This window comes from Seriola dumerili, unplaced genomic scaffold (genome assembly GCF_002260705.1).
Source record: "Seriola dumerili isolate Sdu_G_001 unplaced genomic scaffold, Sdu_1.0 BDQW01000149.1, whole genome shotgun sequence".
NCBI lineage: Eukaryota > Metazoa > Chordata > Actinopteri > Carangiformes > Carangidae > Seriola > Seriola dumerili.
This window is the reverse complement of record NW_019174404.1, coordinates 11,332,332-11,356,360: the sequence shown is the minus strand read 5'-3', so window position 1 is coordinate 11,356,360 and position 24,029 is coordinate 11,332,332. Positions and strand designations below refer to the sequence as shown.

The 24,029-nt window shown below is 40.6% G+C and overlaps 1 protein-coding gene across 1 annotated transcript in view; it reads right to left on the bottom strand.

Annotated features, from left to right (window-relative positions):
• LOC111225567 (leukocyte tyrosine kinase receptor-like) overlaps nucleotides 1-21,093 on the bottom strand; it is a 30,687-nt gene extending 9,594 nt beyond the window's left edge. Inside the window, exons 1-18 of the mRNA XM_022750526.1 lie at nucleotides 21,014-21,093; nucleotides 19,328-19,477; nucleotides 18,828-19,056; nucleotides 16,218-16,383; nucleotides 14,809-14,926; nucleotides 12,661-12,810; nucleotides 11,973-12,073; nucleotides 11,670-11,830; nucleotides 11,167-11,261; nucleotides 9,431-9,502; nucleotides 8,916-9,090; nucleotides 7,589-7,739; nucleotides 7,236-7,364; nucleotides 6,723-6,879; nucleotides 4,161-4,346; nucleotides 3,501-3,599; nucleotides 1,081-1,233; nucleotides 787-900 (exon numbers count right to left, since the gene is read on the bottom strand). Of these exons, the coding sequence (XP_022606247.1) occupies nucleotides 787-900; nucleotides 1,081-1,233; nucleotides 3,501-3,599; nucleotides 4,161-4,346; nucleotides 6,723-6,879; nucleotides 7,236-7,364; nucleotides 7,589-7,739; nucleotides 8,916-9,090; nucleotides 9,431-9,502; nucleotides 11,167-11,261; nucleotides 11,670-11,830; nucleotides 11,973-12,073; nucleotides 12,661-12,810; nucleotides 14,809-14,926; nucleotides 16,218-16,383; nucleotides 18,828-19,056; nucleotides 19,328-19,477; nucleotides 21,014-21,053 (2,446 nt within the window). The 5' untranslated portion in view covers nucleotides 21,054-21,093. The remainder of the gene's footprint in view (nucleotides 1-786; nucleotides 901-1,080; nucleotides 1,234-3,500; nucleotides 3,600-4,160; nucleotides 4,347-6,722; nucleotides 6,880-7,235; nucleotides 7,365-7,588; nucleotides 7,740-8,915; nucleotides 9,091-9,430; nucleotides 9,503-11,166; nucleotides 11,262-11,669; nucleotides 11,831-11,972; nucleotides 12,074-12,660; nucleotides 12,811-14,808; nucleotides 14,927-16,217; nucleotides 16,384-18,827; nucleotides 19,057-19,327; nucleotides 19,478-21,013) is intronic.
• Nucleotides 21,094-24,029: the final 2,936 nt, after the last annotated feature.

The window sequence follows — 24,029 nt, the reverse complement described above, 5'->3', positions numbered from 1 at the left end:
TTTTTTTTTTCAGAAACAGATGCTCATTGCTCACCCTCTCCTCCGTTCTGTACATCACAGTGCTTCGTGTAAATTGCATTTAGCTGGATCACAGCTGCAGTCTTCCTGCTATATCTAAGACTCTTATCATAGAGAGTCAATGCCCGTGGGTTCAGATTAACTTATGATTGTCACTGTGCTTTTTTTTAATTTATTTTCTGTTTTCAGCCACTGAATCATCAATGCCTGACATTTACTCATATCTAATCTCACTCACCAGTACAAATCTCCAACTGCGACAAACTTCCTTGTTAAATGTCAAAGCTTTCTGCTTGTACTTTTCATAGTCAGTCATGTATTTTTATATTAGTCATACGTTGAGATGAGCTTACAGTACATCTCTACTGTTTCATGCTTCCAAGAGAGCAATCGTTCTACTGTAGGCACTAGATACAAAATATGAACAATATGGTATGGAACCACAATCACCTCCATTATCTAACTTCTCATCTGCAGTATAATCTTGTTTCACACTCTTTGAGCTTATTTCTACCATATTTACAGCCAGAGAAAGAAGAGCATCACCTCAAACAAGTGCTTGTAATAAAAGTGAACCCATATCTTTCCCACGGCTCCTTTAATCATCCAGCGCACAGCCAGTGGAGGACACTTAAACCAACACTTATCAAAGGTGCTCCTGTTTCTCTTGTCAGTAACATCTGGATGCATCTGTACGTCCAGCTGCTGCTCACAGCCGGTGGAAGGTGGAGGGCACAGATTGCACACAGAACTGGAGGAGTCTCTTACTGAGGATGACGCCGGTGCAGATCAGCGCGATGCCGCTCGCAATAGTGGACACCACGACCGCCAGGATCAGCGATGTCGACATCGGGCCCTGCGGAGCCGGGCCTTGAGGAGCTGCTGGGAGAGAGAGAGAGAAGAAGAAGAGGGTCCATTGACAGGCTTCAAAAAGTGATTTAGTTTAGATGCTTTATCTGTGGCATTGACTTTATCAAATTAAAATGATTTGATAACACATAACGACTATTATCCTAAAGACATAGCACTGTATGCTTGGGGGTAATTACATACCTACAGTACCAATACATGTAACATTGTCGCTGGCCAGGACTTCGTCTTCCTCGCAGAGACAGAGGATGAGGTGAGTATCTTCATCACGTTTGCAGCTCTGCGTCTGGCAGTGGCTGCAGTTCAGCTGCACCTTGATCTCACACTCCCCATGACTCTCCATCGCTGGAGGGAACAATGTACACATAAACACACGCACGCAGCCAAACACAAACTGTTTGTTTGAGAGGGAGATCATTAGGTTTGCAGGACACTCCAACAAGGCGTGGTGATAGTCCATTATTTTCTGTTTCTCAGCCAATCCCACAAAACCAAAACCAACAATGAATTGATGCGACTAACAAGTGTTGTTTGTGCTGCTGTAGTCTGACATAACTTCCTCTGAGCCGAAGAAATGAACCGCTGTCCAAAAAGACATCAGTGAGCCACACGTTTTGCAGTGGCTGGACATGTTTGTTTCTTATGAAGAACATGGACACTGTAGTTTATTTGAATCAGTCTCACATACATCACCCTGCAGCTGAAAGCTGTCCCCTGACAAATGGGAACAATATTTACTCCTGTTTGAGTAATGTTTACTAAAAACGTCAGTGCCTCCCTGTTCATTATTTGAAAATTGAAAACATATTCATGACTGTTCTGTTCTGACAGCTCTGGTTTTGATGATTGATGTCTTCAGTAGGTATGAATGGGATAGAGACTGAGAGCCGAAGACAGGCTGGAGAAGTCGCACAGCATCGAGTGACAGGCTTACACAGTGTTGGTTTCGGTCGTTTCATGAATATTACTGACAAAAAGAAAAATAGAGAATATCACCAGCCTTCTGCTTTAGTCTCTGAACACAATGCATGTTGTATTCTGGTATGTGTGATCAGTTATGTGTGTATTTGTGAAAAATACAGTGATAAATTAGCTCTATAATACATTTAACCATTACTGGCTCAACATCTTGGGCCAGATTTTACATGGCTGTAATGTGATACTTCTTCCCATTATTAGGTTACTCTCCATTCTGGACTAAACAGTGATCCATTGTTTTATTAATACAAATTATGAATAGGAGGCTTGTGCCACGTGTGTCAAATACTAAACATCATTCTTCAGTTAGAGATGAGGAGATGTTTTAACTACATAAAAGAAAAACCTATTTGGCTTTCAAACTCAATCATGATAACATCTCTCTTTCTCAGATCTCTCTTTGAATGTGTTTCAAGTCGCTGAGCGAGTCATGGCGTTTGCGAGCGATGACTGGCAGCACACGCAGCAATAACAACAGCGTCTTTCACATGAGAATGGAAGTCTGTCTGTTGGCGCCGAGGGCAACAGGCTCCATGAGGCTGTGAATTAGTCAACTGCCTTCCTGTTCCTCCCGCTGAATAATTAGAATCAGATGGTAGTCTCACCAAAAACAAAAAGGGAGAAAGAAAAAAAACAAACACTTGATATACAGTCTATCCATGTGTATGTGTCTTAAGTGTTCAGACTGATAGCTCGGCACAAACAGGTACACACATATGCACGCACACACACTTACACACACACACACACGCACACACGCACACACACTGAGGCCCTGGTTGGATCAATAGCTCGGAGAACTGAGTGAACAGAGGCCCACGAGCTCAGGATTTAATCTTCACACCGACAGTGTCTCTGTGCTTTGGGATCAGCTGTCTGTTTAATGCTGTCTGTTGGGGACAGACTCCAAGCAGAGATGCAAATATATGTTACATAACTCTAAAGATTCTCTTGACTTTTCATATTCATTCTGCAACAAATAAAATGCAGAGTGGTGTCTTAGTTTACAGTACATCTGTTCATTGAGCCTGTAGTTTTACAGCCAGGCTACATGTTTAATAGTTTCACAGTTACAAAACAGGCTTTACTGGTTACTTTTTCACTTTCTGTCTTGATTTTATTTGTTATTATTGTTCAAATTAGTTCTTTTTGTTCATTTTAGTATCATTTCATATTCTATTTTATACTAATTCAATTAATTGATTTTTTTATTTCAAATTCAAGCTGTTGCTAGGAAACGTGTCACCACTTGGTTGCTTTATCCATGTGAATTACACCTGTATTTTATTTTTTCTAGTGTCTTCTATTCTCCTCTACTTTCATTAAAAAAACCTCTTCACTCAATGTCCACTTACTAGCTTTTTCCAACTATATTTAAAAAAAATTAAATTGAACCACAGCTCACAGCCTTCATCCGTGGATGGTGTTTCCTTTCTGTTCTATTCAATTCTATTTTATTTTATCTCCATAATTTAACTGGAATTACATTTAAAAGCTTTTACAGAGCTTTCTGGTTTTTCAAAAGCAAAATGGAGCATCTAATATACTCAACTCTACCTTACATTACTGTGCTCTCATCTGGACTAGTCTTTACATGATCATGACATCATGTGGTGCGTCAGACTGAGTCTCACCAGCAAGAGGCTGCAGGAAAATCTCTCCCATCGGATGAGTGAACGAGACTCCGTTCTGACCGTCGGCTGTGATCTCATCCGTCAGCGCTGCGTCACCTCCTGTCACAGAATTCATGTTGTCAACTCTCCTGTCTGCCAGTATTACAGTTCATATTAACACCTTTCTGATCCTGTTATGACGGTTTATGCTTGTCAGTGTGTTTGCCAAAGACTTCTTTTTGTCAGTTTGTCGCCACTCTCAACAGTTTTCTGTCGACTATGTCACCTTGGTGACAGAAAAGTCGAAAAAGACGCGAAATTGTGATGAGATTGGAGAGATCTTACATTTAACCAGCTCCGTCCTGCTGGCTCTGGCAGGCTGTTAAGTCACTCAAGGATAAAACCGTAGAAATAAAGAAAACAAATATATAGAATTAATATGTACGATTATCATAGCAACAAACTAAAAAAATGATCTAATTGCACTGCATCTGTGACATTACTTGTAACATTGCAAAACTGTAGGCTAAATGAATTTGAGAGTGACTGTTCTTCTTTAATTTAGTGGGGTGTCTTGGTGGAGATGACAAGAAAGGGTGAGACAGATGAAAAGAACAGACATAAAAGTGATTTTTTTAGTGCAGGGGTGGAAAATGGTAAAGCAGTGTGAAATGTTGTCACCTCTGTACCCTCCTCCGCCACCTCCGGCTGTGCAGGCCCCACCTCCGCCTCCAAAACCCCCGAAGGTGGACCAGCTGAGCTTGGACTGGGCCAGCGGACATGATGACCCCCCCTCTGCACCCTCCACCAGAGACTTGCCAGCTCTCAGGTAAGGACTGGGACTGTCTTTCCAGCCTCCACCTCCACCTTTGGGGGAAACAAACACATACACAAAATTAAACCCTATTACATCCAACATTAAAAGCCTGTGGAGGAAGAAACAACACAGGTGGACTGAACACATGGCTGGTTGTGCTCGATAGCTGCAGAAAAGAGACTGGGCGACTGAGAAAGAAGCAAGCCTTATTTCCCACATAACGTTTTTAATAGGTGCTGTTAAAAATAACCAAAAACCGTCCAAATCAATGAAACACTTAGTTCGAAGAATGTGTCAAGTTATAAAAAATACTAACTTTCTCTCATAAATTTGAAGATGCCAACCCCATATCGGATACCTGGTTACTCGAGCAATTTTCTCTGATTTGACGAAAAGGTCCCTCAAAAGCCACCAAAGACATTATACAGCTATTTCACAGGCTGATTCTGATTAGTAAACAGATTTTGATGTGTAAATGTTTTTGTCAGTCTTGGGCAGCAGTGCTTACGGTCTCATCATCATTGCCATTTCTGCCATATGTTCATCTGTATTGGCTCTATTCAGCTCTTAACTGGCGGCCATTGGACTGACTGAGCACGCACAGTAAATTAGCAGCAGAGGCATTTAGTGAGAGAGTGATGTCTGACAGTCTCTGCTCGCAGCGTGAGGGTCTGGAGAGAAGTCTCAAGAAGGCAAGGTTTTCCAAGGAAAGAGTTCAAGGTGGGAAGATGTCCAGCTGGAGATTTGAGTGAGGCAGAGACACACTCCAGTGGAGAGACTGTGAGATTTATCTCTGTTCACAGTTGAGCAGGCACAACAGGGTCAACGGGAAGGCTTCCTCCATTCTGTCACAAGTTTGTGAAAGCTGTGTTCAACAATGATTTAGTGCAGGGTGAAAAGAGCAGGTAGCTGGTAACTGACCCCTAGTCACCACAATGCACTGATAAAGACAGAAGAATCCTTTCAGCGATGAGCAGTAATTTTAAGGGGTGGCGGTTTCAATCACCAACAGATCAGGGCGTCTACACTAAGCTGAGGAGCAGAATCACACATTCATCCAGCAGGAGTCTCTAAGCTTTAGTAAATATCACAAGATCTTGAAATCCTATCATGTTATCCATGATGATGACATATATTACAGTTGATCTCCTGCAGCTGTAGTCTCATGTGACAGCAGGACAACCAGTTTTAACATTGACAAAGTTCAAGTATACACACCAGCAAACACACACATCTCCTGTACACACTACCAAAAGCTGCATATTTTCTCTGACAGACAGATCTTTATCTTAACAATCCCACTGAAGTTTCAATAAGATGAGCTGATAGATGGTGTCTGTTGAGACTTTACTGGTCAGGGGAGGATTTACTGAGAACGTTCCAGCAGACATTTCATGGGGGGGAGAGAAAGACGTCTCTGCCGTATATGTCCTGCTTCAAAGGTCAAGACCCGCCATGAAAGGAAAAAATACAATCCAGAGAGATCCCATTATCCACAGGCCAAACGCGTGCTGTTGTGTGAGAGCACACATGCATGCCAGCATGTGCTGCTTCGAGTGTGTGTGTGTGTATACAGAAAAAAAAGTTTTTTTAAGCCACCTTTTAGAGAAATTAAAAATGTGCTTTCGATTTCACACAATAATTTGAGTTCACTCAATTTCAAGGAGAAAGTCTGTCGTCCTTCGAGGCCCTTAGCTCTTCGGCTCTTGATAAAAAAAAGCCCATTCTTTATGAGGACACTTAAGCGCTGTGATCATAAAACATTAGACCTCTCTTGACATATTCCATTACAGAGCCCAGAAAAATGTTATGAAAAGGTAACTAAACCCAGGATTTCCATATTTTTACAGGCCATGCAAAAAACTCTGAGAAACTGGGGTGTCCTGGTGGCCTTGGGTTTAAAGTACTGATCATGAACCCTAACATCCCTGATTCAAATTCAGCTGGGACCCATACTGCATGTTTACCATGCCTTTGTCTTCATCTTCTGTCATCTCTTCACTGTTGACGATCTAATAAAGTCGTAACCCCCCCCCCCCGAAAAAAAAAAATCTGTCATTCCATCTACTTTAAATTACTTACAGATGTCAGTGTAAACTGTTTTAACCTGTTTTGATTAAAGAAATAGTCCCTCTGAGGACTGTTGACGACATGTTCTATGGATTATCCTGAGTAACAGGAACACTGATTTGAGAGAGAGATGTTTCTGTCGATTTTTTAAATGTAATTTTTCAATGTTGAGAGAATGACAAATACAACAGTGGAGCGAGTAATCTCAAAGACATATATCAAAAAAACTCTATCTCCGTGGCAAGATACTACTACAGGTAAATGAGAAAACCTGTTTTTCCCTAGTTTCATTGAACCAACCCTTTAAACAAACAAACATCCTGTAATGGCGGTGGGATAACTTTTTATTAACGGACCTGCAGCGCCGGTTCGACCGTTGGTACTGGGACGTGTGGTGCTGTTTTCGTACTGCTCCAGCGGTATCTGGTCCAGGCTGGACTCCGGGTCCTCGAGGTAGGCATTTCCTCCTCCACCAGCTGCAATCAGCAGGGGAATCAGCTCGCCGCTCTCCATCTGACAAGACGGCAACACAGAAACTATCATTGGTTTCACGTGCATATATTTGGCATCTAAACACGTCACTGCAAATGGAAAATGATTAGAGTTTTGACAAAGCATCAACATAAGCAGTAAAGAAAATTGAATATGACTCAGGAGACCTGCATTTTATTATAGATGAGATTGATCGAGTGTGTGTTCAATCTCTATTAAACCTGTGGATTAGAGTGTGAGACACTCCTGATTTGTCTCAGTGCGCCTGCAGGCATTTCGGATGCCTATCAGCGCATGCGCTTAATCTGTCCAAGGCATCACACAAACCCACAGAGAGGACGTACAGTGCTGAAGCAACACAAAGTTTCCTCTGTCACCTTAAAGATGTAGGTAGCTCCGCCTCCTCCACCTCCTCCTCCAGCCCACTCGGCGCCAGCCTCTCCCCTGAGATCATCTTCAATCACTGACCACTCTCCCAGGCAGATCTTCTCAGTGTGGGGATTTCTCTACACCAAAGGTCAGAGGGAGATTCAGGTTTAAGAGAAAGGTGCCATCTTCAAAAAAGTGAATGAATCTGGCAGGCAAGATTTTTTTTATTTATTTTTTTTATTTTGTTTCCTCTAGGTCACTCTCTCTCTCTCTCTCTCTCTCTCTGGCAAAGGATATCCCAGTGGGACATCACACACGTCAGTAAATCTTCCAAGCCTGACTTCACTCTCACCCTACTCACCCCCGGGCATGCATCCTCTCCTTGATGGCCCACCAAGATGTAAAGTATATCTCCTTTCTCCAGAGGAAATATGGCAGAGATGAAGACCCCGTGGTTGCGTTTGTTGTGGTTTTTGGCTCCTTTCCCTCCTGCAGCTCCATAGGCAGAGATCCTGAGGGAGATCAATGCACCACAAGGGAATTAAATGCTGTGACTGAAATAAACTGACTCAGGCTGTATATCATACTGGACAGATAGACTGCAGTACACTGCTATCGATATCTGACATAACACACCAATCAGGACGCACAATCACCTTTGTCATGATTTCCACTTACAAACACACACTCTGTGTTGACATTGGCTGGGTGTACCGCTGTGTGTTATTTAGCCTGAGTAATTCAACACCCTGTAAATCCTATGATTAATCCTGCCATTTTTCTCTTGTCTCATTTCATGTCGTGAGTGTGACAGTGAGGTCCCATGACCAACTGTGCAAAGACAATCAAACAGCTTGAAGTCTTGATCTGGCAGGACAACAATCAGTTACACTGAGCATGGCCAGAACAATTTAGTTCCTGAGCATGCAGTCACACCTCTTAACTGTCATTTAGCCCAGCTCTCTGACTCACACAACAATGTCAACACATGTGGATGACTGCTCTCTCTTCAGTAACTAAGCTCTTAAAAACTATGTAAAGAAGCGTAAACACCAACTCTTTCTGGTCACATCTGATCTGCGATATCCTGCATTTCAGGAATCACTGATTTTACCGGACAAGTCTGGCTATAAATGGCATTTTAGTTATTGTCAACAAATACTGTGAAAAGGCCAAAACCAGCAGCATGTTAGTCCATATGTCTATAATTTGACTTGCAATCACTGTCTGTGCTCTCAGACACTCACGCCTTCAGCTCCTACTGAAGATGTAAATCTTAAAAAAATGCGTCGCAATCATATACTTTCACTCACACTAAAAAAAAGGCTCAATCATTTCCTGGGCACTGTAGGTTTTTAGCAAACGTTGATTGAACAATAGTAAATGGAGCATGCATCACCTGCAGATCTGACACATTAGTAAGAATATCAATGGCAGCAAGAAGCAATAAACTAGTGTCCAGGTTCTGTATATTAAAGGAACATGTCGCTTTATGCGACGTTGTGACTCATTCATGTGTTTTAAGAGTTTTTAGACAACAATATGACTCGATAGTACAGATTACGTAGTCAGCACTTAGTAGGATCAATTCATTGTTGGTTTTGGTCTTTTGATGTGATTTTGAAGGAAAATAAAGACGTATTATGAACTGATGGATGAGCATCAAAGCCATCCCCTCTATCACTTACAGATATCTGTTGGTAGCCGGCACCCTCCACATTTGGACTCCTTTCAATGGGCCTTCCTTCCCCACAGTAACACTGACATTTTTGTTTCTGTAGGTACTGTCACACTGGGCCTGTGTCGGGCCGTGAGGTCCGCTGGCACCGCACGAGTTAAACCACCACGTCATCAGAGAAACCTCTAGAAAAAGAAAAAACACTGGCATGAGCTGGTGGGAGATTGTAGAATTATTGAGAGAGTCGATAAATGTAGGTACTGTATATTCACTTTGAAAGAACTGAGAAAAACACTAGAAAAAATACAAAGAGATATGTGACACTAAGGTAAACTGTTGAACATTGAAGAACAGAAGCGCACAAGTGGCACAACGTAGGAGAGTCACTGGAGATTTCATTAATCAACAATCTTCTACCTGGTATGTAAATTCTGCATGCACAATGGATTAAAAATAGCACGGTAGACAAAGAATGCTCCAGAAATTCACAAGGTATCCAAGGTGACAGCTCGAGCTGCACGCTACCTGAGGGGGAGGGCTCTGGAAGGGGGCTTAAGATATCCTCCAAGCCCGTCATGGACAGCAGAGAGTTGAGATCTGAGGAGAGGGGGAGCCCAGGTAGAGAAAAGGTAAGAGGAAAGAGAGAAAAGGAGTCACAGTCACCCATCTGCGTTTCACTGGAAATTATAATCAGACAGAAAGGACACGGATCAAAGGAAAAAAGAACAATTAAAGGACGGGTATTAGGGATGAACATAGAGACTAATGTGTAAGACTAATTCCTGCGCAGGAAGACATCATGAATATGTTTCTCTCTTATACCTCTTCATCCACTTTGCATCATACAGACACAGTAAAGTTGGTCCATTCATTGGTGATTTCACTGTAGTTTCTGTACATTTCTTTTCAGCATGCAAGTCTCTCCAGCATGACGAGATCCCAGCACAGAGTGAGCTCGTGGATGTAATGGGGAGAAACACAAAGTTAAGTTGTGGCCTGCTAAAGTTACTCTGGGATCCTGAGTTGACCCTGATATCAGTCAGAAAATGCTCCGGTCTTTCCCAACTGCAGCTGAGCATCACTGTCCCTCCCTTGAAGTTTGAAACCATCTCTCCCTTAAATCAGGCCCGAACAAAAACTGTCTTATCCCTTTAATTGAATTATCCCTTTAATTTTGTATCTACTCTAGTACCACGCAAAATGGAAAAATTCATCCGGGACCATTTAAATCAGAAAGAGTCCCCTCACATGACTGTGAAAATAAAAAACAACAACACTAACAAGTGAATGCAGGCACACACTTCTACTTGATGTTGGTTACCCGCGCATCACAACCAATAATAGCAATAGGGCATCCAACAGAAAACTGAAGACCACTGGAGCTCAGAGCGAAGGACAGCAGTCATCACTTAGTCTCGACAACAGTAAGTCCCAACAGTTGGGAGGACGCCATGTTCTCCTCTGCTCTCCATTTAATCCAGCAGGAGTTTGACTCCATCTGGTTTACAGATCATTTTAAAAGTAAAGGGACGAGAGAAACCAGTTCTACATACACACACTGATAAACAGGGAAGTTGAGCTGTCGTCATTGGGCTGTACCATTTTGACAATAAAGTACAAGAACAACTTTGAGCAACTTTGTGGCTTCATTAAAGATCCAAATATAAAGTCCTCTGTTATGTAATCAACACGTTTACTCATAAGAACAAACCGTGAATCTGTAATGGTAAGGATGCAACTTATGTCAAAACCTCTGATGAATTTCTCATGTAAATAGAGAGAGTGGAAGTGTGACCTTCAGGAACTGCAATTTGCCTGAAAGGTGTAATTTTAGTTTCTATCATTTGGCTTCAGAGTAACACAGAAAAATGCTAGTAGAGGGGAAAGTCCCATATTTTGGACTGAAGTAATTTTTCCCAAACAGCACCCTCTGTGGCCACAAGTGATAATCAAGGAAAAAGAGCAAACAAAACAGAGTATTTCTAGCTTCTCTTGACTTAATCACTGGAATTACGTTGTCATCATGTGACCTGAAAGAGAGCGAGGGGTCACATGGGAGCAAAAGTAGGCAGCAAGAAACGAGCAGCTGTGATTGAAGTGACCGATATACTCACGGGTATATACTCACGCTACAGTTACATCCCATCCTGAATTCGTTTTCTCATTAATATTATAACATTACCATTATTGGACCATAGTTTAAACGGTGGCATTGCTGTTACAGTCATTTTATACAGCATTTCATGTTAGCAACAGCTCACCTGTACTGAAGCAGGTTGCTCCAACTGCAATTTCATCGAGAGCAATATCAGCATTGGAGCCTTGTCCCCACACAGCTGTCACCTTCACATGGAACCTGGAGCGAAGGACAAACCATTTGTCTATCTGGCGGATTGTTATCGTTGTCTTCATGTGAAAGACAACAGGATCCCAAAATGAAAACAGCTCATACTAAAGAACAGGTCAAATCTTTACAAATTCTTCAGATGGAAGCAGGAAGTTTTGCTCTTTCTCATCATCAGTCTAAAGTATGCACTCATCCTCACACGCCTTCCCATCATTGTAAAATTGTAATGACACTTCTGCTGGAGAAAAAGCTTTTGTTTTGACATATAAAATAAAGGAAATGGAAATATTACAGAGCCTGGAGTGAAAGAACCTGTTCTTGAATGATAGGAAAAAAGGAAAAAGAAGTGAACATGCATAGCACTTCCAAGTTACATAATCATCTGCTCCGCTATCCTTTTGTTTTTCTACTACCTACCCATGATGGAGGCCAGTCAGCTGCAGGGCAACGTCTTCCCAGTCATCTGCCCGCTGATCTTTTCTCTCCCACACCAGTGGTGCAGCAGTGGTTCCATTATCCTCTATAGCCACCAACAATGAACCATTAAAGTCCCCATGTATATACAGAGAGAAGTGCATCTGCACAGACAGAGAGACAGAAGAAAAATTTAGCAGAGTTTTTTTTATTTTTTTTTAATGATTTGAGCAAAAGAACAATCTCAGAGGGACAAAAACAGTTGAGTTGAATAATTTAATCAGTGTATCAGTCTAAATAACCGACCTGGCAGGCAGCAGTGGAGACTGGAGGGGGGAAAGAAACGCTCTGAATGGACGCCTCTTGAAGGGAGTTGCTCTCTCTTACTTGCAGAAACAAGAAGTGCCCTGGGGGAGCACAACAAATGTGACACAGCGGAACACTTAACAGGTCATTAAAACAAATGGGCTTTGAAATAATGAACATCAGAGATACAGTATTAGTTTAAAAAGTTTTTGTTATATTTTTTAATGCCATACAATTGAACTTGTTTTATTGCTCAGTGAGAAAGAGCAGCCTATAAAAAACTACTCAGAAGAATGAAAGTTGGTAGCACTGCGTTAGTTATAAAGGCATTTCTCTCTCAATACAAATATGTTCTGCAGCTGGATTCAAGCGATCCATATGATCTCTGTGTGGTGTGACTTCATATGGTAGTAATCTCAGTAGGCATTCCTATCATTAGCTGGGTCTAGAAAGAACAATAAATGAAAAGCCGGTTTGAAACAAAATTGAGTTTTGACACTTAGCAATGTGAGATTTGTGAACAGACGTGAGGAGAGATATTAAGCGTTTAACTTCCAGCTCTCCAGAACAAAATGATTTATCATAACGGGAAGAGACTCCCCAGAGGCGAAGTAATAAAGTCAGAGAATGAGATGTGAATATACCCATTTCACACACACACACACACACACACACACACACAGCCAACCTGGTGTACTCTGCAGAGTGACACCCTGCATGTCTTCTCTCTCCAGGAGCTCATCTCCAGCGACCCTCCTCCAGGCCGAGTGCTTGTTGGACAGGGACCAACCACAGGTATCCTGCTCAAATGAGCAGTGTGAGCCAAACGGAAGAGCACCTGGGGAGGAGACAGATTGTTATCATTTTTCACTAAAAACAGACATCACAGCTGCTAGTCAGTCCATATTTCCCCCTTCAGTCCTCTTCTCCCAGAGCATGAATCACATTCGGGAGGAATCAGCTTAAAACACATAGGTTAATATGCTTGAGGGCTTGCTGTATTTCTTGATGTGAAAATGTGTGTCAGTCTGTGCATTTGTACATGGTTCCTTTACTCTCCATACTGTCTGTACTCAACACACACACACACACACACACACACACACACACACACACACACACACACACAGAGTCGCATTAAACTTCTCATCTCACTCGTCTCTGTGTTTCCCAAAATGAACTACTCCTTTAGTCACCGTTTTCTGAGATGGTACATTTTTGTAATCTGAACACCAAATATACAAATATACAACTGCCTTGTGCAGTAAAAATCCACTAAAGCCAGTGGCTAAAAGGACTTTAAAGCCTGCTCTCTATGGAAGAGTGAGCTTTAATTTGCATTAAAAAGAAAATCCATAGACTCAGGGACCATTTACCTATCTTACAAGTTCTTCCTTAAATAAGTTTGGCCAGTTTTTACGTCATTGTTTTTTCTTTTCTTAATTATTCATCTATTAAGTACATTTTGTCTTTGTTTTTCTTAAATGCAATTTTAAATGTATATATGCGTATATGCTGGTTTTTACCTTTTTTGATTAGGTTTTATATGTTTGACACATGTTCAAAACAGACTAAATATGATGGGACAAAAAAATAAATAAAAATCCTTTTATCACACAATGTAGATGTAAATAAGATCCATGATGAAAGTGTTTCCAGTCCTTAGCTAGACTAAACATATCGGCGATCTCTCCACTAAACTGAATTATCTTTTCATCTGATCTGGAGCAAGATGACAATAAAACCCAGCATATTTCAGAAACATTTATAAAATGTCCGAGTGTCCCTTTAACAGCACAAAGACTATTTTATGAGGACTCATATGGGATAGATTTAACTGGTGGGCCATTACAAAAATTGCACGACTACCACCATGGCCTCGCTCCTTTTCCCCGGGGCTCCACAACTCAAGGACTCTAAATAGCCCTGACTACATTGATTTTATTACTGACTGAAGCAAGGCCTTTTGATTCTCAGTGTGGTGAAGTGTTTTTCTTTGCGCTAAATGATTGATGTTTTCAAAGAGAAGGAGGAAGCTTGTTATATTTCAGACTGTGAAGTGGGAGTAAATGTGGCCTATTGATTGACTTTTTGAAAACACACTTTTTTCTGCAGCATGTTTTTCAAATCTGGGAATTTAAAACATATAATAGATCCACAAGGCGTACCTCATTTTATAATAAATTGTTGAATATGTTATTTTTTGACATTTTAAAAAGGCAAGGTTAAAAAGGCATGATTACAAGATGATAAAAAAAAACAGCAACACAGCAAAAACAGCAGCGACAAAAAATTAAAATAATTTGCTGATAAAGTAAAAAAAACAAAAAAAAAAACACTAGCTGATGGAAACATTGTGAAACAAATTATCCAAGGACAGAAGCTGCATTCAGGCTTCACACTTTAAGTGTCCATATAATAGTTACTCTCTGCACTTTAAATATGTTGTATAGAGGCGCTTAGTGTGGAATAATCTGGTACCTCCAGTCAAAGGATTAACAATTTGTCATGGATTTAAACTTTCATACAGCTAATGCAAATAGATTTCAGCCTGCCAATAGCCCCACTCTCTGCTTTAGGACTGCTGTACTGTATTAATTCTCCACCCACAATCACAAAAAGCACCCACACTTACACACATATTGTTTTCATACTCAGAATCAGTCCAAATGAAGTAGATCAAAACAAATAAAAAATTATTCATCGTCAATCAAGGGGAAACCTCTAAAGCCAGCTGCAAAAGTGCATTTTCACAGATTACTAATTGAAATTCCAGACCGCAATCTCACTCAAAGCAACATCATATTCTGCATCCTGTGTCTGTATGAAGACTCACCACAGATGAAGCCCTCATCCTCTCCAAACGGACAGTCGGTGTGGAAGTTACACACTTGGCTTGGGTCGATGCAGACTTCTGAGTTTACACAGTGGAAAGATTCTCCGCAAACTGCGTCCTCGTGTTCTGCATCACAGCAACCACACAACACTAATACAGCTGTACAATACTGGAATCACACATTGTCCACACCAGTGGTTCCCAACACTTTTTCCTCGTGACCCCTTAACAAAAAGCAATATTTTCTTATGACCTCTCGTCACAGGTTCAGTGGGAGTAGTTCAATCCATAACTGATTTTTCCTTCTCAGATTGTTTAATCTGAAATATTCTTAAAGGGAGGTAAAACTTCAGAGGTTTTAAAAACGAAATTTTAAGAAAAGTTTGACACATGAACATAGTTTTGTTTTATAGGAAAAAGAAATCTGATGTTTATAGGTCTCAGATCTTTATTTTTTGAACTGTTGGTCACACAAAACAAGAATCATATGATATACATTTATCAGTTTGTTGATGTTTTAGAGACCAGACGATGAATCTAAAATAAGCAGGTCAGACAACTATGTGCAACTGAATACATTAACTAATCAATTTCTGTCATTTTCCTGATCTAATCTTTTTTACCCCATCTGAAATGCTGACAGGCATTTGCAAAAAAAAAAATGCATAAAAGAAAAACCTGCTGACATACTGAGCACAAACACAACTAAATCTCAATAAGCACCTTTACATTTAGTGCAGTAGAAAAGCTTGTATATTGAAGGTTATTGTGCATTTTATGACTAAAGCATGAAACTTTCTCCAGTGTTTCTATAAACCATCAAGTTTATTTTCATACATGGAGGCTTTTCAGATGTGACCTCTGGGACGGGGCAGAGCCACCTGGGGTAATGAGTGTGATCCAGACCAAACTAGCATGCTAGCTTCTGATTAGAATGTTTGCTTATGTGCTAGCTAGTCATGTTAGATAGAACACACAGCAGAAGTTGTCAGTGTTATTAACAAGCTATAGCTACCTTAACACCTGGAAATGGTGGGGTCTGCAGTCTCCTGGCAAGTATGGTGCTCTAAGCAAAATTATGCTACGTCACCCTAGCCGTAACTGGAAAAGTTCAAAGCTGAGGTCAATGACCTCTCAAGGTCACCAGAGGTCAGGTCAATAAAACCTTGGGGTATGTAGACTATTTCATGCTTTAGTCATAAAATGCACAACTGTTTTGCCTGTCTACTGAGGGAATCGTAATAATTAGTGTTTTTCTTTTCAACATCTGTGGAACCTTTAAACCAGATATTTCTAAACATGTGTCTCTGTGAACCAACAGCCAGCCCGATCAGTTTGATCAAAGATGTTTATCGAAGGAGAACAAATGCTATAAGTGGCTTTGGTTTGAAGAGAAATCTGTCTATCACACCTCTGCAGGACATGGTGGACTCACCTGATTCACAGTTTATGAGCTCCAGAGAGTCCAGAGCCACAGTGACTCCATCTTGCCCCAAACAGGAAGTGTAGAGGAGGGTCACCTCAAAGGGCTCGTCCACCTGGCCGATCACACTCTCCAGAACCTGCCACTCAGCCCTGCATCAACCAGTCATAAAGAAGTTTAAGTATTTTAAAGTAATCTGTAGGAATTCACAGCTTACTTGATTATTATTATTATTATTATTATACGTATGGATAAATGTTAATTTACTGCATTAATAAAATAATAAGACAAAAAATTTTCTCTACTGCCTTCAATATGGTTTGTGTTTTTGCAGAAGCCTGCGTGGTCAGACATACTAGCAGCACCACTTTGTTGTCTCTAAGCCACAAACAGTCATCTGCTGTCAATAACTGAGCTAAAATGGTTAATAACATTAGCTAATGCCATTAGCAGATTGAAAAAGAAAAAGTTTACAATTCATGTCAGTTGCAGTTGTACAAACCTGATGATGTTTATCATGATTTCATTGATATCATTCATGTTTTATTGCATATTGATGTTTTTGGTGAAACAAGCTTTTCCATGTTTATAACAGGTCTAAGAAAGGAAAGCGAACCTCTGCTTTTATCTGTTTGGAAAGCTGAGAAAAGCAACAGTTATCTGGGGGAGTTTCCTTCAAATCCACTGGAATAAATTAGACAAAGGCAGCTCTCAGGGCCAAAATGTTTGTAGCATTTGAAGTGGAAAACCTGCAGGTTTATGCTTTTAGAAAATAAACAAATTGGCATCGTCAATGAATCTTCTTGTGGGGTCTTTAAATTTATCACAAATAAAATAAGATAAACAATAAAATACATTTGAACATGCATTAAAAGCATAATAAACGTTATTGTCATACTAAGCTGTAACATATAATTATTATATAGACCTCTGCTGTCCTCTACAAGACTTTCACTCGTCAGACCTGTAATTTACTTGAACTTGGAGTTGATATTAAAACAAACAATGTGGCAGGTTGGGATCATGGTTACCATCAGGACTTTTTTAGCTGTAATCAAACATTTTGTTTACACAATCCTAATTTTTTGGCAGAATATTTCCTTACAAACATGTGGAATTTGTTTTCTTCCTCTTGAAAAAAAAAAAAAAAAGGCTTTTTGGCTTGTTTTGAAACCTGCATTCTTAACATCATTTTGTGGCCTTCATCTTTTGCTCTTGTACTGGCACATCACTACCACCACTGTCCATATGCAGTCAGCAGCACTCCCATAGCTGTGGCACGCACAATATGTGCATCATATATGTTGACCGCAACAAACAAAAGCTGATCAAAACATTTCTCCACTGTGGCCAAAAGCTCCACAGGCAGAGTCTTAACCCAGCATATTAAATCAGTCTCCCTCTTAAGTTATTTTTTGGTTTCTCCAAGCCCCAACTGACACATATGATGTTTCACGGCTCAACTTGACAAACCTGGGCCACATACAGCAACTCTGCTCCTGCAATAATATGACTGCAGCCTCCACCTCAGAGTACAGTCGCCCTAAAGATGAGCCTTTTTTGACATTCTTTTTAAAGTCAGTCTCGGATTGCCACTTTGAAGATGTGATGGCAGGTTCACTAAGCCTTACTTCACACATTACAAATCCACCTCTCAGAGTCCATCTCTAAAAGAAGACACCCGTGCTGCAATGGCCTCAAAGATACAGAACATTTAATAGAGTGAGTGAGTTGTGCTCCACGACTGGAATCATGCAGTAAAATGAGAATAACACATACAATCTAGGGGGCATTTCCAGGGCCATTAAGCATCTGTTTTGCAGGAAAAATGTTCAGTTAGCACCGTTGCTGACTTCTGAGAACAATCAGTACAGGTGAAACAACATATACACAGATGGGAACTGTGCTTTAAATGGAGAGTGCATCCAGAAGTTACTGGTTCTAATGTACAGGTTAGTATGGGGTAAACAGCAAGCTGAATAAATGAAACCACTGTCTGTGTGTCTCATAATGGAATTGCTCAGTCCATTACTGCACAGACATTAACAAAGCCGATGTACAAACTTATTGCATATGCCCATCCATCCCTCTTCTGTCCTAACCAATTATATATAAATTCATTTCCAGAGTCTGCATCTAGAGACGAGAATGCTTTTAGCTGCTCTAAAGATGGCTGTACTTCTGCATTAGATCAATAGGAAATACCTGTCCCCATTTCCCAAACAATACACAGGGGACCACTGTCCCCACACAGTCACAAATCTACAGTTCTGTCCCACGTGACAGGTAAGAAAATGTTTCTTTATTCAACTTTAGTACCCCACAAGTAAAATGTATTAGTTTCTGTGCCCTTGCTCTCTCTGAAGGCATGTGTCACCTTTCATTGAAGGAAATCTCAGCCCCCTTTTATTCTTTTTACTGCCTGAACCTCAACTTGACAAGCACTTCAATCAGAAAAGATGCAGGGTTTTGCTTTTTGACACTAATTAAATGGACATGCTGTGCTGCATAAGTCATAAGGACTCAGACAAATAAATATTCCTCACATACAGCACTGCAGAAGCATGCAGAGCTTGTTCTTAGTGTGTTTGCTGACCTGCGGCCGACTCGCCTCCTGTGGTTGAGGACCACAGAGTGAACAGCTGAATCTGAGAGAACTGGTTTGATCAGGAGTGTGAGGTTCCCCAACGCTGGACTGGACTCATACAGAGCCACCTGCAAGATGCAGTGCCTGTCGCTTCCTGGTAAGAGCGGGCTGGTTAAGTGGTACTCGCATCTCCCAGAGGCCTCTGCAGCAGGGGAGGAGCTTAGGAGAAGGAAGTGCCCTAAGGTAAGAAAAAATAAAAATAAATAGAAATTTCATGCTTGACAAGTTTGATAGCAGCATCATAATACTGTCACTCCAAATTAAGCATTTGACAAATGTTTTAACTTTAGGACCAATTTCAAACTTTGCATTAGGATACATCAAACACGATTCATAATAAATGTCAAGGCAGAAGCACACATTCAAATATGTTTCAGAGAAGAAGAAAGCATGGGCAGGATCCTGAAGCCGCCACTTAGTTTCTCATCAGTGAGTCACTGCACTCTTACCATCAGAGCTTCCCTCTGAATGGTCGGTCGCAGGCATCATCCCAGCCTGCGCGCTCTCTGGTTGCTGTGGCGACACCACTGACCAGTCACTTTGGTCGCTATGATTTGATAAAGTCCAGAGGCACAGTGACTCAAAATCACAGGAGGTAACTGTGAGATAGAAAGACAAGAGTGTAGCCTTTGAGGTGTGGGGATTTCGTTGAACAAAAATACATCTGAAAAAATGGCAGTGTTTAATAGAGTAGAAAAGTGCTATTGTTTCTATTCAAAAGTTTACATGATAAACTGAAGAGGAAAAACACAGCCAAAACAAGGCATACCATATACATTTTTAGGAAATTTGCCTGCTGCTAAATATTCTGATGTATGAAAACACAATCATCAAACAAAATCAATACGGAATTTTAACAGTTTTTTTGACCAACTAGTCAAAAAAACTTTTCAGAGCACAAACAGCATCTGTGATTCCCCTTAAATGATCTCAAATTGATGTTTATGACTGCCAGAGTGGGGATGGCTAAAGATGAAGCTTTTAGTTTCCCCCCTTTTTTTTTTTTTTTCTTTGGGATCACGAGAAATACATTCAACGATCTCAACACAACAAGCCGTTTTCTTCAGGAAAAAAAAAAAAAAGATCCTGAAAATAAGTACACAAGGCCATTCACAAAGGCTGCAAAGCCTTCTAAATTCACAATTGTTATGACCAAAAATGTAAAATTTTCCAGAAGCAGATCTTCACAAAAATAGTGATAGTGATATACAGTTATGGGATTCATGTACCAGATGCTTTCCATTTAAGTATGTGCAGTAATTAATGGGAAAAAAACTAAATAAATGTTAAAAATATATCTGTAAATATCCTGTGACAATGTTAAGTAATGGTTTTAAAAGTCTTACACTAATCGCTTCCTTGGTTAATGGGCTGAATTTCCACTAAATTTAATTGAAATCCAAATTGTTTTTAACAAGCAAACAGACAGACTCTTTGTAAATTTTGAGCGATTGTGTGTCTGTCTGTGTTGGGGGTTGATGCACAGGATGGGAAAGGAGGAGGCGAGCGAGACGTCATGTGATGATGAGGGGAAGCTGCCACTACAGCTAATATGGCAAACAGCCATAGGAATCCCTCTGGGGATAAAGGACAGAAATAGGCGCATTATTAATTTGTTTTTTCTTTGAAACCCACTTTCATTTCTTTCTGTTATAAATCAAGCCAATATAAGCTTCCTTTGATCGCAAATGACCTAAAAATGTGGCGGGTTGGCTTTTTTTATTGCCAAACTATTTTCCTGGTGTCAGCATGCTGCCTGTGTGCTGCTCTGTTCTCCGGATTTCACAATCTAACAGAGCAACGCTGTTACACCTCGAGCCAAACTTGCACCTGAAATTCATAACAAGTAGGTTTCTGTTCCTTAAAAAGGTCAATTTCCTCGTGGCAGATAATTGGCAATGAAGTCGAAGTTGACCTTTAAACAGATTTTAAGTTTCTGGAGCTGTATGTGCACTATACACACTGTCAAAGTTTCCTCTTTAAATTGTGCTTTCCAGTCATAGTCATTCAGAGCTGTACTTTAATAGATGCAGATAATCATTGCAGCTAATAATAATGATGACACAGACAATCACAGGAATACTTATTTGGTGTTTGGGTGAGTCAGTGCTTCAGGAAGTATACGCAGCTCTTACTTTGGCTGTCATCTTCTGAGTCCAGGTGACGAGGAAACATCTGATCTGAGTTCTCTTCCTGAAACCTGTCCAGAAGGGCGTGACAGGCACCGCTAACTGAGGAGAGACAAACAGACAGACAGACAGAGAGAGTGTTTAGTGCTTACTTTGCTTATGAGGGCAAGTCATACATACATAGAGCACTTCAAGCAATGTACAATGCTGCTGTTTGAGTTGAAACTTGGGCCAGACTTATTTTGAGAATGTGACATGGGTGTGATTCGTTGAAGAAATAAATAAGTGCCCCGGGTGGTGCTCCAGCCAGAGCATCTTGGTTCCAATGTGTATCGGAGAAATACATGGATGTTTAAACCCTGCCACAGCCAACAACGCAGCCTGCAGGTGATTGAGAACTTGGCAGTGCAAATTGAGACATTTTGATTGTGAGTGTGGACGAGACCGTCCGCCTGTAAAAAATTAGCTCAGAGTTCATCTGTGCAAGCAGCTTAGTATCATGTTCATCATTCATCGTTCATTTCCCGTGTGAAACCGACAGCCAAAGTGGTTTCATTTCTAGATTACTGTTCTACAACCTTCACCACGTTTCTTTTTATTGTAACCACGGTGACGAAGGTCCTCTAACCTTAAGGAAGTATTTATGTTAGCCCAAACCTCAAGTACGAAAACCTAACCAAGTCGTTTTTTTTGCCTCAACCTAACCAAAGCATGGCTATTCCATAAGCTTCACCACATGTCTCTTATTGTTACCATGACAACAAAGGTCTTGTACGGTTGCTGCTGGTGGGGTAGGAACAAGCAACCTGTAAGGTCGTTTAGATTGTACGACTGTTGACCTGTACAGTGTACTCTGTCCCAACTCTAATGGGAGCTGGAATGGCATCCACTGTGGAAGATTTTAAATGCCTAAATTACAACGACTCAAACCATTTACATTCTTCATCTCCTTCATTTTTGTTTTGAGGAGAAATTAAAGCCTGAATAAACTAAAGTGGGGTTCTTGCCAACATCACCTACTAACATGGTGCATACAAATAAAAGCAAGGGAAATACTTCAAATATAAACCAACATGTTTATTTACAGTAAGCCTCAAATACATCGAATTTGAATTATTAGGATTAATTGTCTGTTATGTAAGATACTCAGCAAAGCACATTTGTGCGACCACCCTCTCGGTGCATTAGCCGTAGGTGAGGCAACATGGAAGCAATTTACCATTTCTGTATGGTGCATCATTTGATGTCACTCCTCATAAAAGCCATTATCTTACTTTGTGCCTTATTATATATTTTTTGTCATCCCATGACAATAATAATAATAAATGATAATAAGATTAGTAAAAAAAAAAGTGTTAGATTAGATACTTAATTTATGATTTCCAGATAAAAAAAATAAAAGTAGATATTCCTTATAGCACTATTGGTGAATTTGTCTGTGGATGTGAATGTGCTTCTCAAGCCTAGAATTTGCTTCTAAAGTACAGGCTGCTCTAAATGCTCTAATTGGTCTGAGTTGTCCACAGCCTGAGAGGAAGAAGAAGATCTGCAGACACCACTCAGGGCTTAATCATGACTAAGAGTCTACTGCCATGCTTGTGGCTCGGAGAGGCTGCAGTTAGGCACGGTGGTGACATCAGCATGTCAACGTGCTCACAATAACAATGCTAACACCACTGATGTTTACTATCTTCACCATCTAAGTTTAGCTTGTTAACATTTGTTAATTAGCACTAAACTCAAAGTGCAACTGAGGCTGATAGGCATGTGATTAGTTTTGGAAGTACAGTGGGATATTGGAAAATGGTCTCAGACTTCACTATATGTAGTCATGAACCAAACTAAGCAAAATGTTGAACTAGAGGTGGGATCACCACAGTTACTATGATAAACACAGATGTCTGGACTAAATTTGATGGAAATCCTACCAATTGTTTTCTATACATTTCACAGAAAACCATATGGTGGAAAAATCAGAGGGTATTTAAAGTCATCAGGATTTATTCCCTGGGGAACATAAACCCCTGCACAAACTTTAGAGGAAATCCATCCAATAGTTGTTGAGACATTTTAGCAAGGACCATAGAGGTGGATTTACAGATGGACATTAAAAAAGAGCAACCTCCTCTTATCAAAGAAAATTGACCTTGCATAATTATAGTTTTCATCTAAAAAGACACTAGAACTGAACATTAATCACTGATGAGGGCAGTTAAGACTGAAGCTGCAGGTCTCTTTCAATGACACGTGCACATCACAAGTCCCCATGACAAAAAACCAAACCTACGCTCTTGGTTTTCCGTCTTGATTTCTAAGGTTCGGAGACAGACGTGTAACCTGTTCTATGTACACCCTCCCTGAGCCTACTGCATGCTGGGACTGGCCTCAGTCCCCATAATCCTGAAAGTGACAAGTGATACTGAAAATAGATAGATGGATGTAAAAACCACAGAGCTGATCCAGAAATAGGGACACTATCAAACACCACACAAACAACCAACAGTCTTATCTTGAAGTCTCAGGACATGGAGGATGGAGGATGACTGAGACTTTACACGTGACATGGTATTCAACATACTAACTAGCGTGAGCACTAGACAGTGAAAGAGAAGATCATAACTCAGTGGGTCATCGCAACTTAACCCCTGTGATGTCCACTGAACAGTGACCCGCTGTTCTCTGGTGCCTGTAAGGCAAGGTCAAACAGGTCAAGCAGGACAAATCGAATGACTAAAAGGACAGTTTATTAAAAGCAGATAGTGATGATAATGATGGGAGGGCGAGGGGGTCATGTAGCTGAATGGCAGCCTTGCTATTCATCAGTAATTATGGAATAAAAGCAGCTATGGATGGATTCCTGTACGCGGAAACTGGAAAAATTACACAGCCCAAAAAAGAAGGGGATTCATCTGAAAGAAAAAAAAATATTAACAGACTATTATTAACACAAAAAAAGCAAACATTTTTTCTTTTTGGGGGGGATTCCCCATTGAATTCAAACTTCCTTTCATTGCCTTGTTCC